Here is a 16,504-nt window from a genome sequence, read left to right on the forward strand (position 1 = left end):
TGCCACTACTATCCGTCCACTCTTGAAACTTTAACTTAACTCCGCGAACATCCCACAACATTTTAAATTTTCATAGTACTGCCACCCTTCAACCGATACCTGATAATCATTCCTTTTTTAAAGTTTGTCAGATCAGATCCTCTGTCCATGTCGATCAAGTACTTCGTATGGACTGCATTCCACAAACCTGCAGAAAAAATTTCGACTGGGCAGTGCATGTTTATATTCTTCAGTTTATTTTTATTATTTGCTGCTTTTGTTTAAATAATGGAAGTTTTGGGATGAATATCGAGAACCTTTTGTCCTCAGTTTGCTTCTTTTTTTTTAAATAAAAGAAGAAAACATGTAATAACATATTTTAAAATTTAAAGAAATGCATCCGCTTCATCGAACATCGCAAACAGAACTTCTTCAGAATTTCTGATCGAGCGGAAAAAGAAAATTCATTGAAAACCATCCTTCAGCATTTAAGAGACGTATTCTAAATTGTTAAAATATCCTCACTCAATCTATATTTATACGAGTGCCCAAACTGAAATATCGTTCTGCCCTGCCCGCATATAAATATCCTCATATTTACGAGGGCCATTAATAAAATATGCGTGTCCTCGTGGAAATAAAGGATATTTACAGAACTTGGGATTAACTATTCGCATCAATTCTGAGGCAAATATTAGAAAAGGATATTCAGAACGGGCAATTTCATTTCAGTGTGTGTGCACACGAGTATCTTGATCGAAGGAGGGAGATAAAGATGTCATCTATCGGCCCGAAGCAATTTGGACTGCAGCCGAAGCCGCGAGTGAACTCATAAGAAGAATAGCCGTGACGCATTCGGACCCATTATCTCCGACTGGGCCCAAGAAAAATTATTGAGCGATCTGCCAGAAATAGCTCATATCGCTGTTTGCTTGAACGTGGCCGAGTTATCGACACTCCGAATGCACATGAGTTGTACGGAATCAATTGCACTGACCCGCTCCGTTGACCTGTTCTCCGGAATGCTCCGAGAAACATTTGGTTGAATAACCATCGCAGTTCCTCCACCTCCTGGCCGACATTCTTGCAGTTTCCAAATCCTCCTCTCACTTGGAATGCGCGCCCCCTGGCTAGTGAAAGATTCATTAGATCCGGTGAGGTTAAGGGAATTCCGAATCCAGTGATTTGAACACCGAAGTTGCGAGCACGCTTTCCACTTTGTGTCTGATTAAATGAGCCAATCGCATTTCTGCCACCACTTTTCTCATTTCCGTGCAGCAACACGTTTAAACATCCCCTTGCCCCCCCCCCCCGTTAGTTCTATCACATCTTCTCTCTGTTTATCTCTCTCACGTAACTTCTCTGTCATCTCCTCTGTTTGTTGTGTATCCCAGAAGATGCAGTGATGCGAAAGATTTTCTTTCAAGTTTCTACTTCTCTGCTGAATTCTTTATGAACTTTTTTTTATCTTCGTTCGCGTCTTTTAGTATCTTAACCTTATCATCTCTTTTACTCTCTGGCTTCCCCTTCTTTCTCTTCTCAGCATTTTTTCATTCTTTCTCTTACTAATCTTCTTTCTTTCTGTGTTATTGTATTCTGTTTCCCTCATCTTTCTTCATGTTTGTCTTTATTCATCCCCCTTTTCTCTCTCTCTCTCGCTCTCTCTCTCTCTGTTTCTCCACCCCTTTCTTTTTCTCCATGGATTATTCCGGCTTTTCAGCCGTGTCATAAGATGTTGACTCGTGAACACCCGCTTGTACTCACAAATATACTTTTAAAAGGTTTCAACTGACGCAGTAGGAACAAAATAGTCGAAATGGAAAAAATTTCCACATCCCCACAAGAATTTTTTTTTCTACGTTCAAAAGCAGCCTGGAATGAACTCAATCTGCAAACATGATATGCTGATGCCTCATACCGCTTTAAAAACTCCCAAAACTTCCTTCAAAAATTTCTCGAAGGCGTATGACATTGTGTATTGTCATGGTGGAGCCAACCATTTCTCAACTGTTTTTAAACATCTTTTTGGTAGAAGCTGCACTAACAGTGACACTTGCTGTACGAGTCCTAATAACATTATCTCGTCAGAAATTAAATCAGTATGGCCTTCACGCTTGATTTTGACTTCTTCAATGTTACTTAGTACGGTTAAGGAGAATAAGAGGTAAGAATTGTCCGCGGAGGGGAAACGCCCTGCCAGTAACGGTTTGTACTTCAGGAGAAGAAAATCAGCCGTGACTCTAGTAATGGAAGACACCTTAAGTTTCAGTAGATACAAAGTGATGCGGTTGTAAACTGACTTTGCAAAGACGTTGAAAACTGAAGGGCGGCTAGGTCGGGCAAAGAGCGTAGAAAAGAGGATTAAGGGATTAAAAGAGTGTGGCCATAAAGTAAAGTAACTAATAGAGGCAGCTCCGTGAACAACACGGGTATTTCTGCGGAAGGATGGCTTGTCCATACAGAAAGTTCCCTAGACAAAGAGGAGAGACTTTAGCGAATAAGAATAAAGATGAAGAAAGAGAAATTAATGGTGATTGGTCACGGAAAGGAGGGAGAGGGATGAACAAAAAGGACAAACACGGAGAGAGAGAGGAGTGAGAGATATTTGGAGGTGTATTGAAATGGGAGTGAGAACAGGGCCGGCGCAGTTCAGTGGGTAATCAATAAAGGTAAAGTGATGAGAAGGATTAAGGAAGAAAGTGTTATGAGAAGTGAAGATAGTTGCTAGAAAGTTTAAATGAATGGCTAGAGGAGTATCCCAGGAGCAAAACTCTTGTATTATGGAGAGAACCAGCATAGAACGCAGTCCAGAGATGTATGCCTAGTGGACTAATAAGCCATACCAAGGAAGACGGCCGCTTGAAAGAGATCAGCAGCCAGGAACTCTATCGAGGCAGTGGGAAGAAAAGAGAAAGGCAGAGAAAGTAAGTCCTGAAATTTTGATTATGTTAACTGATAGGTAACGAATAGGACTGATAGGTCGAGCCGAATATTTTATAATAAAAAAGGGGGAAAGTGGTAGACAGAGAGAGAGAGAGAGAGAGAGAGAGAGAGAGAGAGAGATCTAAAGGACCAGAGAAGGTTATATGCCCAATTCATGTGTTCATGTGTATCAAGAGAGAGAGAGAGAGGGAATAAAATGTATTTATGTAAATATATGTTTAGGTTGTAAACCACCTCAGAATAGTGAATCAGAGAATAAAGAAGGGATAAGTTCCCACAATTGGCTGGTTGTGAAGCACTTCTAAGAGGTTCATTAAAAAGGGGGATAACAACATACCTTTAGTCATTCGCATGTGGAAGAGGCCAGTCATTCGCATGTGGGTTGGGGAAAAAATAAAAGAAAATCCTCATTACACGGAATCTTCTGATACTAGAAAATAAAATAAAATTAATTCATTGAGCAGCAGATAGTTTGTGGGCCTTGGAAGAAAAGTGAGGATCCCAGTTGTGAATTTAAATTTACAGCAACATCCATTGAGGTTCCAAGGTAAGAGGGGTATTATAAAGCAATAGAATTAAATAAGATAAAAAAAATTAAGAAAGACCCAGTTCCTACAAGCTCACTCTGAAGGCTGGCCATTTATAATAACTTTCTGCCTCCTGTCCTTCAGCGATCCTAGAATCTTGTCTGTAATACCAATGTTTGGCTTTGCTAAAGTCCAAACATATAAATTCCAAATTGTCTTTTGCACCCAATTCCTGAGTGACCACATTATACTAAATTGACCCTTGTGGTAGCACAGTTTTGTAGGATTGCCGTCCTCCTCTCACCAGATGGAAAACACCTGAGTTCGAGTCCCGTCAACGATGGGCGGAATTTTTATGGGCCTTTTCACAAGGTGGCTGAGTTAGTCGATCCCAGGCGAGGGTAGCATGGCTTTTTTCCTGGAAACTTGGGCTTTTAATCGACGACCAACGCCTCCTAGCAACAGTCAAGATGATAACAGGCATAACTGCAACACCTTCAGTCTGGGATACCTGTGGCTCCCTGCCGCCCTTAGGGCCAATTCCGAGTTACACCCGCGTTCATTATTATTATATTAGGGTTACCGGTAATTTAATACATAAACCCATATTTGTGTCTGTAAATTGCGTCGATTCTCTGGTCGATTTGCCTGTTTTGTTGGACGAAAAAAAATCCCAGTTTCTGGGGGAAAAAACGATGCTATCTACGCCTGAGACCGACTAAATCAGCCATGGAGTGAAAAAAGCCCACCAAAGTTCCTCGCGTCATCGACAGGATTCGAGCCCGGGCATTTTCCACCCGGTGTGGAGAAGACAGTGACGATACCAGTGTGTTACACGCGCAGACTACCCGCGTTCAGCACGATTCCATCTCTCGGACAGGTTCCTCCCTCAGCAGCAGATGCTCAAGCAAACCCACGTTTGCCTCAGCATCTGCTTCCTTTGTGCCGTCTGGATGGGAGGAGATTCCTCGCTTAGGTTGAGTGGGATTACCGCTTATCTATCTTCCCTATGGCTTGGTGGCATGCTGCTGTGTGTTTCTGGAAGTAATCCTTCCGGTTAGCAATCGCTGTTTTCTGTTGCTCAGTGAGGTCTATCAGGCCCCTTCCCCCTTCTTTCCGGGCAATTGTCAGTCTCTCCAAGGCTGACTTCAGGTAGTGTTGGTGGCTCTTGGTCATCATTGTCCTTGTCTTTCTCATGATATCCTCCAGCTCGGTGTTAATCCAATCTATGACCCCGAAGGAGTATGTTAGCACTGGACCAGCGGCATAAGCGTTTATGGCTTTGACTTGTTCCCTCCGTTCAGCTTTGCAGACCTTTGATTATCTGATGGTATTTTTCGGTCACGCAGGCCTTAATTTCCTCGTGCTGTAGCTGCTGAGCCTGCATCATCCAAAGGTAATTGTAGGCCTCTCCATCTGTCATGGGTTCGATCTCTTTACCAGTCTGCAGTTGATAGTTTCGGTTGACTAATTTTCCCTGGTGCAGCTAATATCATTGCTGAATTCTTCGGTGATCCAGAGTAGTTGCTGGAGTTGCTTCTCAGTTGCCACGTAGAGCTTGATGTCATCCATGTTATGATTATTATTATTATCTCTCTATACATTACAAAAGTTTTCCTCCTAGAGATATTTATTCGAATCTATGGGAGAAGAGAGCTAGGCAATTGCGTCACTACAAATACAATTAATTATTGACAATTGCCTCCTTAACGTTGACCAACCTCGTGACGTGTTTCTCTGTCTAACATTTGATGTTCCACTGTAACGTTTTTTGTATGCAGTATTAATATTAGTAAAATAATAAGAGGAGTTTACCTCAATAAAGTGCGTAGAACACTTCCGTATGATACCCTCCAGAAATGAAATTAAAACGGAAAAAACGAAAAAATCGACAACTTACCAGTACATTAGAGTAAAATATAAATAATTAAATAAACAATTTAACACAATTCAAATCAATAGAAAACAATTAAAAATTAATTAACGCAATTAAAAGAATCAAACGAAAATATTCAAAACGATTCAATAACTATTTTCATTCCTGTGATCATGACATCCGGTCGTAAAGCATTGTCAGCTTCAGGAAGGAAAATCGTTTTGAATATTTTCGGTTGATTCTTTTAATTGCGTTAATTTGATTTTTAATTGTTTTATATTGATTTGAATTGTGTTAAATTGTTTATTTAATTATTTATATTTTACTCTAATGTACCGGTAAGTTGTCGATTTTTTCGTTTTTTCCGTTTTAATTTCTGGAGGGTATCATACGGAAGTGTTCTACGTACTATATTGAGGTAAACTCCTCTTATTATTTTACTAATATTATTATCAACGTAGAACATATTGAGTAGTACAGCTCTGATTCATACTATGCAGTATTAATGAATATTGTATATTTGTAAATACAGTAATTTAGTATTTTGTAAATATTTCAGTGAAATATTTCCCCCAACTCCGCAATTTTACTATGTAATGAAATACTCTGTGTAAGGCCAGAGTGTGTGTTTTGTGAAGTGTTAGAGTGGGTCGTGTTGTTCCCTCTGGCCACTTAGCCTGGGGGGGGCCTGTGGAAAGCTACTAAAATCCCCGGTTTTCATCACCGCCCTAGGGGGGGGGGGCAGGCCAGGACACATTAGGAGAGAAGAAAGCTCTAGAGAGGTGAATTCTGGTGTAGCCTAGGCATCCAAGGAGAACCAAAAAATATATATATATTGGAAAGGAGATAATGGGATGATAGGAAGAGGATGGACCGACCGGGCTAGCCAGGTGGGTAAACTGCCTGCCTGGCAACCCAAAGGTAAAGTGTAAAGTATGTAAAGTGTGTTTAGGGTCAAACGGCACAAGGGGTTCCCCCATCTCCGCGTAGTTTACATTGTGGGTGAACCAGTTGACTGGAAAAGCCAGAGATTTAAAAGTGTATGGACTTTGTATATGTGTGATGCCTTGTACCGTTGTTCATCTGGTCATTTAGCCGCTGGGCCCCTACTGAGGCCCAACGTTGCCCCACTTACGCCCCGTGGAGGCAGACCAGGAACCCAGTAGTCTGTTTCACTCTGGCAGGTCCGGCCACTTAATTTCCTGAGATTTCGGCGGCTAGGACCTAAAAAAAAGAAAGAAAGAAGCGCGTCGACGTAGGGGTAGAATCGCTTAGTTTTGCTAGGCCAAGTTATGGGCGTAAGGTAATTTAGATATGTTAAGTTTTTGGTATGTAGGGCTTTCGCTAGCGTATAGATAGAGAGGGGGGAGGCAGAAGGCTGGGGGAGAAAGACAGAAATATGGGGCCAATAGAGTAGGTAGCCCCAGTTTTCAGTGGGACATGCCCATGTCCCACCAGAGGCAACCCAAAGGTCGCGGTTTCGAAACCCTCCTCGGGCTTGGATCAGTGTGGAATGCAAAAACTTTGGGAGGTGTATTATGACCACAGAAGCCGATGCGCCAACAACTAACAAAAAAAAAAAAAAGAGGATTGGGTAAAATGAGTAGAATCAGAGGGGGGGGGAGGGCGATATTTGAGGCACTCGCCTGATTTGAAAGGGGAGACAGTAAGGGCCTCCAGTTATAGGACACCCATCCTGATCCTGAGAGTGGGAGTTGAAAGTGGGTGGTGGGTGAGCCACCATGCAAAAGGGGGTAGGGGACACTCAGGGTGGGGAAGGGATTGGGGGTAGAACGTTCAACCACACCAGGTGGTAGGAATAAAAGAACTTTTTGCAACTCTGTCCCACACCGGCCTGAGGGGTTACCCTAATGGCCAGTGTCAGCACCCCACACCATGCAAGCTAGGAAAAGCTACAGCATGGTGTCACTTTGGATAACCATGAGACCCCTGAGGACCTGCATAGACATCAATATGTCCAGTGAAGCGGCTAAGATAGAACATGCGATTAATAATAACTTTCATTCACTCAACATTGCTCTTTATAGTTTTTTCTTACATTTTATATTTTTTATATATTAGGTTAGATATCGATCAGTGCATTTCTACAGGTGTCTTTTTTACGTAGAAAAGATTTGACTTACTCCGTCCTACCTCAACATATTACGTAGAAAAGCGTGCGCGGGGGTTGGCGAGCAAAGCGAGCAGGGGGCAAAGCCCCCCTAGTTATTATTATTATTAGTTTATTCAACAAAAATCCCCTGTACAGAAATTATCTAGGATGGTAGCTCATACATACACAAAACAAAACTCATTAGAAAATAATATACAATAAAATCAGCAGAAACTAATAAATAAATAAAGAGGAATGATTACGCAGATACAGTCATTTACACTGTGAATTGAATATGGTAGTAATTCTGTTGAGCGATATATCCTCAGTCCAATAAGAGCCTTTTGAAGACACTAAGAAGCGTTCATTCCAGATTTATAAGAGTTCAAAGACGCTTAATATCTTTTGGTATGGAATCTCCTCTTTCCTGCATTACATTCCTCATTAAATTTGCAGACTAGTGTACTTAGCACCGTGCATGGATTGGTGGTTGAGGAGATGAAAGAAGATATTTGTTGACATTAGACTTGAGTTCATTCTGTAGATTGCAATTTTCAGGAAATACGCATGAAGGGAGGTTGTTCCAGAAAATGGTATTTGAATGAATAAATTAGGAAGAAGAAAAGTTGAGTCTGTGAGTTTGCAGTTGGACAGTAAATGGATGTTGACTGGTTGCGGTACGTGTTCGGACTGCTTTAGAAGAGAGAGCGGGAATTGTAGAAGCCAATTCAGAAAAACAGTTTGAAAAGTATCTGTAAAAAGGGCATGAAGCAGAAACAGTACGTGTATGAGACAGAGTAGAGAGACCCTTTTAGAGATAAGTGATTAATTAACCTAACTGCCCTCTTTTGAATGGAATCTAGAAGGCTGAGAAAGATTTTGGGACACTGCAACAGATGTGGTAACTATATTCCATGGTAGGGAGGATTTGCCATTTATACAGAATGAAGAGCTGTTTGGAAGAAAAGTAATGCCGAGAGCGAAATAAAAAAAGCAGGTTTTTTAGATGCAGAGGAAGCAATATTTGTAAAATAATGCTTATGCCAAGAGAGATTAGAAGTCAGGGTAATCTTCAATAGAGATATACACTGCGCTGCCACTTTATTAGGTACACCTACCTAATAAAATGGTAGCGTGTTGAGCCTCCTTTAGCCTTCAAAACAGCCTGAATTCGTCTAGGTATGGATTGAACAAGATGCTGAAAACGTGCAGGAATGGAGTACCATGCAGACTGAGTGTGTCACACAGTACCTTGAGATTCGACGGAGGTGTAGGCCTGTAGCGAACAGCCCTTTCCAGCTCATTCCAAAGATGTTCAAAAGGATTGAGATCCGCGGACTGAGCGGGCCACTGCAGCAAAGAAAAGTCATTGTCATGTTCCTGGAACCATTCCATAGTGATTCGGGCTTTGTGCACGGGCGGATTATCCTACTGGAAGTAACCATCAGACTGAGGATAAACTGTCAACATGAACGGATGCACTTGGTGAGCAACGATGTTTAGGTACGATGTAGCATCCAGACGTGAATCTATGGGTATCAATGGACCCAGCGTGTGCCAAGAAAACATTCCCCACACCATAACACTGCCCCCACCACCTTGCACAGTATTTGCAAAATAATGCTTATGCCAAGAGAGATTAGAAGTCAGGGTAATCTTCAATAGAGATATACACTGCGCTGCCACTTTATTAGGTACACCTACCTAATAAAATGGTAGCGTGTTGAGCCTCCTTTAGCCTTCAAAACAGCCTGAATTCGTCTAGGTATGGATTGAACAAGATGCTGAAAACGTGCAGGAATGGAGTACCATGCAGACTGAGTGTGTCACACAGTACCTTGAGATTCGACGGAGGTGTAGGCCTGTAGCGAACAGCCCTTTCCAGCTCATTCCAAAGATGTTCAAAAGGATTGAGATCCGCGGACTGAGCGGGCCACTGCAGCAAAGAAAAGTCATTGTCATGTTCCTGGAACCATTCCATAGTGATTCGGGCTTTGTGCACGGGCGGATTATCCTACTGGAAGTAACCATCAGACTGAGGATAAACTGTCAACATGAACGGATGCACTTGGTGAGCAACGATGTTTAGGTACGATGTAGCATCCAGACGTGAATCTATGGGTATCAATGGACCCAGCGTGTGCCAAGAAAACATTCCCCACACCATAACACTGCCCCCACCACCTTGCACAGTAATCGGAAGACATGACTGGTCCATGGATTCATGTTGTTTTCGCCAAATTCTGAGCCTCCCATCAACATGATGCACCAGGAACTTCGACTCGTCAGACTAAGCAACTGTTTTCCAATCTTCGATAGTCCATTGCTGTGCTCACAGGAGGCGTACTCTCTTGTTCTTCATTGATAACAAAGGTACGCGATGTGGCCGTCGGCTGTTGTAGACCATTCGCGACAAAGTGCGACTAATGGTCCGTTGCAATATTTTGTTCTGCACACCAAGGTTGTATTCTGACATTATGTTGGACGTTGTGGCCTGTCTGTTTGTCAATTCTAGCCATCCTCCTCTGCCCTCTCTCATCAACAAGCGATTTTCTTCCACAGGAGTGCTGTTGAGAGGATGTTTTCTGTTCTTTGCACCATTCTCGATACATCCTTGAAACTGTGGTGCGTGAAAAGTGCAGGAGAACTGCCGTTTCAGAGATGCTTTGTCCAGCACGTCTTGCACCTAGTGCCATGCCACCTTCGAAGTCCGTTAGATCACTCCTTTTCCCCATTCTTGCTACGGTTTGTACGCTTCACTGATAGTAGAAAGGTTGTTTTGCTGTATTTATTATCCACAACTGTGGTCATTTGACTTATAACATTGTGGGACAAACCAATTTGTGTGCACAGCAGGAGCGTAACTAATAAAGTCGCAGCACAGTGTATATATGATCTTGCCTAGAAATCGGAGTGTCGTCGAAGATAAGCATAGGAGCAGAAGAATCTTTTTTTGCGAGCTATAAGACAGGGCTGAGTTTTTGAAGGATTGAAATCAACTCAGTTATCTTTCCCCCACTGGTGGATCAGTGTTTAAGGAACTGGTAGTGGATATTCGAGAAGTTGAAACTATTTGAGCAGAGCAAGGTTTCTCAAACTGGAAGATGGGATGTAAGTGGAAGGCGGAATGGATGAGAGATGCCCGCCCATTTTTGGGTTAGCGAGAAGTTGGCCTTCCAATACAAAGGGAAATAAATAACTGTCATGGATTCACCCACTTCTTCAATAGAGATATACACTGCCTAAATACCATTGGTATCTGTGGCTTTACCCTCTTTGGCGCTTAGAAGTTTTACTATTTCATAACGACCGATAAACATGGGAATGCTCCTATTTTTAGCCTCTAAAGACGACTCCTGTTGTATCTAATATGGTACGGTGGTTATTTTTCTGCTGGGACCCCAGATTAAAATGTATAAACTGGATTGTAGAGGGAAGCTCCCAAGTTTGACAAATCGCTCTGTATAAACGTTTAAATTAATCTGGCGAAAACACTGGTCTGGCAGTAAAGCAGGTTCTGCTGGTACTGCATGTTTAATGCAATTGTGAAAAGATGTAATTAAAATTTAAATATTCATATATACACGTATATACAATAAGATGCTGAATGATGGAGTATTTTTCTTGAGTAAACATATTTCTATCTCGGCAATGTGGATAACACAGAATGAATACTCTTCTCAGTTCATGTTTTATAAATGAGCTGACATTGTTTACCATACTGGCCGTATGTTTTCTTTAGTTCGTAGCAAATCCCCTTGGCATTGTAAGACGATATTCTTTTAACTCATAATATATGGATGCCAGTTTGTGGGGGGAAAAACCTAAAGACGCGGGTATATATGAAGAGAGGCTTGGATATTTTTGGATGCTTTAATATTAAGCACGTGTTGATGAAAAAATCTCTCAGAACAGCTTAACCATAAGAAGAGCAAAGCAGTCGCTTCATCTCCAATTCCTCTGGGACCTCTCAAATATTGTTTCCAAATCAGGTTTTATATGATTTTATTTTATATTTATAGATATTCAAATTATTCAGCCCGAAGCCAGATTTCTGGCTAAGTTTTCATGCTGTGAATAACTGGATTCGTCTAAATGTGTTCTGCATCCGGTATTGCAGTTTTCGAGTGCAAAGGATGAATAATTGTACATTTACCATTCTTAGTGTTAAGGAGGTCACCATAAGCGAAGAATGCGCGCAATCACCTCCACAATATACTGACATCTCGTGACCTTACTAGTCTGCAATTACCCAAGATTAATTAATTAATTAATAATAAAATTGGAAACTGCTTTTTAAATTTAATTTGTTGTAACTTGTTTTTGAGCAGGTGCTAAAAATGTGTAGTCGGACTGGAAGTGCTTTAGTTTTGAAAATGAAGTGACTCATTGCCAGCTGTCTGGCCAAAGTCCAAGATCAACTGGAAGAGAACAGACCTTTACAGTAGTCAACACTATTGGCTTGTAATTCTATCCATCTGTTCGTGAATCCACTAAAAGTCGTCGGAACACACAAATATAAAACCTGATGGTATTCTCTGAAACTACTTCCGAAATAGAGAGAAGGAAACGGTGCGCATCTTTGAGTAAACATCGAGATTAGTTTAAGAGAATCACTAGAAGTTTGACGTAAAAACCGAGAACTACTTACTCATCCATACACAACGCCAGCCCGTGTCTGTTGAATCGGATGTCAGCCATGACATCCTACTCATTTCCTCTCCTGGTGTTTACCATGTAAGAATCAAATGTTCAAGGACACCAAAGCTATATAATGGCGAAAAATCGTCTTAGTTAAGACCACACGCTTATCTATTTTTATATTTTCGTAGGCGAGTCTAAGATCAAGTAAAATACACGCGGCCTCTAGTAAAACCATACTTTGGCACCATAATACAAAGCATTCTAGGTTACGTAGTTTCTTTCAGACATCTGGGGAGTTGAAGGGCTTTAAATACACCATTTCTTTCGTTTCATTTCGTATATACATGACGTGAGTTCTGTCTCTCTCTTATACGTCAATGAGAAACAGAGGGAGAGAGAAAGCGCTATCTCTTAGAAACAGACGATGTGCATGGGGAGTAAACTTCAAGGCTAACAGTTATGCCAAATTTGTGTGCATGCCAGTAACCATACCTCTGTTGTTCTATCGGCCAGGACCACTATCCCTTAAGTTAGTGGGTCTGCAAGACAAAAACATAATATGCTAATCTGTCTACACTAAACTGCTGTAATAGGAGATGCTTCTAGTGTTTCAAAATTGTAGGCTAAAAGTAAGAAAATAATTCTAATAAAATGTCTCAAAAGTCTTTGTTTTTTTCATATTTAGGGAAGGGTCGCCAGGATATTCTGGCTTGTGATATTTTTATTTTGATCTGGAAGGGGATTCGAAAATCAACTACGAAGACGATTCATCCTCATAAGCTTGATTGTGAGGATCAATCGTCCAGCAGAGAAACGGTAACAATCCTGCTTCAGAGTTTATTTCGAAATATGGATTTCTTCATCACATATGTTTAGGATAGACTGTGGATTACTAGTTGGAAGTTTCTTAAAAAAATATATGCGCTGGAGGAATCCGTGTCATTCCCCAGATGGATAATGTCATTTCCAGCAGAATGGTTGATATGAACTTTGCAAAGCTATAGATGGCTTTTTTTAGAGAAACTCAGTATTGTGATTATTTATATCTCTTTTGCTTCTATATGCGTTTAGCCTGATCTGTCTATTCATTTAGTCCCTGGAAAAGTCAGGCGTCCCATTTCGAAATTAATCGTATCCACAACCCACGATTTAGTTATGACGCTGGACTTAGTTTTTGAGTTCTGTCCAAATTTGAAATTTCAAAATATTTTGGAATTAATATTAATACAGCAAACTATTTAAAAATGGATCCAATTACGAAACTTGAGTTATTCCAGACCATTTCTTCCCTCCACACTCATACTATTTTGCAGATAATAATTTGCAGACTGGTTAATTTTCAGTAGTTGTTAAAACAGTTATTGTGAATAACGGAAGCATCTTATCTGAATGATCTCTAATGGACGCATGATCGTTCAGCCCCACCTGTCGTGTCCACCTGGATCTTACCGTCTCCAACAGGCCAGGAGTATCTTCCCCCATTTCCAGTACTGAAATGGGGGAAGATACTCAAAATACACGAGATGGTGATATTTGTGTGGCTCATGATATCGCTGAAGTTGAATTGATAATTTTATTTTGCATGTGTTCAGGACAGTGTTCCAGTATGTCTTTGCCGGAACAGCCTAACTTCGTGGTATTCTACAATACACATCTTCTAAGACATTCCTCATAAATCCAATTTCTAACCACTCAATAAGGAAAATCAGAAACAAGAGTATTTCAACACTGAATCTTGAGGGAACTCATTGACTGGATTAGAGGATTTCCCTGGTAAATCGATCACGCTCCAGTTTGTACAGTAGCCTTACCAACAGGGTAGACAAATAATGAACGAATAGTAATGAGCCAATAGGATTGGTCATAATTTTCACCAATGAATTGAATGAGACTATTCTTTCTTTTTTTTAATCGGACTGAGACTATCTTATTTTTGGAATGGTTAAGAATGTTTCATTTTCTACCCTTTCTTCATTCCTTAAATTGTGCTGCATTTGCCAAGTTTTGACTGCAGATATCCTGCCCTGTTTACTGTGATCTCTTCTCGTGCGCTTCAAATATCCACGAGAATAAGACCACATTTCAATATGAAAAGACCGTAAATGTTGTTTTTCTTGGCAGGACTTTGAAGTTTGAAATGTAAATTATGCACAATACAATGCCATTTCCGATGTGTCATCGTGGTGTATTGTGCCCCTTGTTATATACCATTTGACACGAAATAGCAATAAGGTAATATATTGCGGGTCGGTCCTTATAGGAAGTGACTTAGGAGAGGAAGACATGTTTCTAAGTTTCATTCATAGAGAATAATGGTATATTGTTGTCTCTTAGGCGCCGTAACTGAATATCGATTGGTGCATTGTACACGAATATTTTTCTCCTATTGGCCCTCATCTGTCGCCCAAAATATATTCACTCCGTTTAGCGCTCCACAGGACTCCACTTTCAGCGAATCATTTTCTGATGAATCTATAAAAAAGCAAAATGATCGATAGAATCTTTGATTAAACTTCACGTGGTGAATATTGGCTCTATTTGGTTGCTTAGCAACAGTGGCGGTCTTTCAATAGCCACTCTTTCGGACTTTCGGATTCATTAACAATGAATGAACCAAACATTCGATGTTCCTAATCCGTATACATCAACAAAATTAAATCCCCGTTGTGTTTACTAGACTTGCTTAACCAGACTTTAACTCTTTAATCTTTGACTTTGAAGTAGTTGCTGTTTGTCTAACTGTAGCTGTTTATGCAGGTGGTCTTTTTGAAGAAACCCAAGGGGAGCAGGAAATTGCTTTCCGTTATGCCATTGATCGCGTCAACGCAGACAGCAGCATTTTACCGAAGTCAAAGCTGTCGGCTGAAGTGAAGACAATACCCTCGAAAGATAGCTTCCGCACATCCAAAACAGGTAAGAAAATGCCATATTTGCATGATTTTTCGATTTACTCTCTGGAGCTACGTGAATTCACCATTTCTTATGCAAAATGCGCCATCTACTTGTGGGTTCTTAAAACTACCGCGATAAATTCACCCACTGAAGAAGGGAGGTATTAAAAAAGAGTGCTCACCTCCTCTCCCCCGACATTACAGATCCCATTTAGGATAAATATCTTACTGGGAAAGTGAAATCACTGTTGTGTTTTGTTGTGAATGGTGTTATTATAAAGTTAAACTGCTGAGCCCCAGAAATTTTAGCATTTCATCCCGCTGTATAAACAAATCTAGCATAGAATGCATTTAGTTGATAGTCACAGTGTACTACACTATAGAAGGCACGTTTCGTTTATTAAAATTTAATTATTGTGTTGCAGTGCGATGATTGACTCCGATTAAATGTGACTATCAAAAAGAGCAGAAAGTGTTTTTAAAGTTGTGTTCTCTTTAGGAGATTAAATCTTTCTTTTTGTAATGATTGTGCAGCACCTCACTGTGAATTCATTCCTGCAGTGTACTTGACATCTATGGATGTGGCAATATATGCAGGCCTCGCGACTAATGTGGTAGATACGACCATAAAATGAGAAAGAGAGAGGGAAAAGGAACAGAGAAAGAGACAGAGTGAAAACAGAAAAGGCAGATGGAAATGAAAGAAAAAGAGGGAACGAAAGATCGGGACAGATAGAATAAAGGAAATATAAAGGAAAAAGAAAAATATGAAAAAAAATAATGAAAAGGGAGACGGAAAGAAAATATAAAAAGAGATGAAGAGAGGACAGATGAAAGGAGAGGCGGGGGAGAGAGAGAGAGAGAGAGAGAGAAAGAGGATGGATGAAAACAGAGGAGAAAGCGATACAGAAAGAAAAGAAAGAAAGAAAGATGGGAAAGAAAACAAAGAGAAATGGAGAGAACAGAGCTTGATGATATTCTATAGAGGGAGAGCACAGAGAGAAAGAGAACAGACCGTGATAAAATTCTGGAGAAGGAGAGCAGAGCATGATGAAATTTCTGAAGAGAGAGAGAACAGAGCATGATGAAATTTTGAAGAGGGAGAGCAGAGAGAGAGAGAGAGAGAACAGAACATGATGAAATTTTGGAGAAGGCGAGCATAGAGAGAGAGATAGGGAACAGATCATGATGAAATTCTGGAGAGAGAGAGAGAGAGCTGAGCATGATAAAATTATGTAGAGGGAGAGTAGAGTGAGAGCATGATGAAATTGTGGAGAGGAAGAGAAAAGAGAGAGAACAGAGCATGATAAATTTATGTATAGGGAGGGCACAGAGAGAGAGAGAGAGAGAGAGAGAGTGTGTCCAGCATAATGCAATTATGGAGAGGGAGAGGACAGAGAGAACAGAGCATCATAGAAAGAGAACAGAGCGTGATAAAATTCTGGAGAAGGAGAGCAGAGCATGATGAAATTCTGGAGATAGATAGTTACAGAGAGAGAGAGAGAGAGAGAGAGAGAGAGAGAGAGAGAGA

At 40.7% G+C, this 16,504-nt stretch overlaps 1 protein-coding gene across 2 annotated transcripts in view; it reads left to right on the top strand.

The window, feature by feature from the left end:
• Window positions 1–16,504, top strand: part of LOC150081209 (glutamate receptor ionotropic, kainate 2-like) — a 94,249-nt gene that overhangs the window by 26,465 nt on the left and 51,280 nt on the right. For both annotated transcript variants that reach the window (XM_090379380.1, XM_090379381.1), the window contains exon 2: window positions 14,840–14,995. In XM_090379380.1, coding sequence (XP_090235506.1) covers window positions 14,840–14,995 — 156 coding nt within the window. The remainder of the gene's footprint in view (window positions 1–14,839; window positions 14,996–16,504) is intronic.

Source organism: Mastigoproctus giganteus, chromosome 8 (assembly GCF_048544385.1).
Source record: "Mastigoproctus giganteus isolate SK-2022 chromosome 8, ASM4854438v1, whole genome shotgun sequence".
NCBI classification, from domain to species: Eukaryota; Metazoa; Arthropoda; class Arachnida; order Uropygi; family Thelyphonidae; genus Mastigoproctus; species Mastigoproctus giganteus.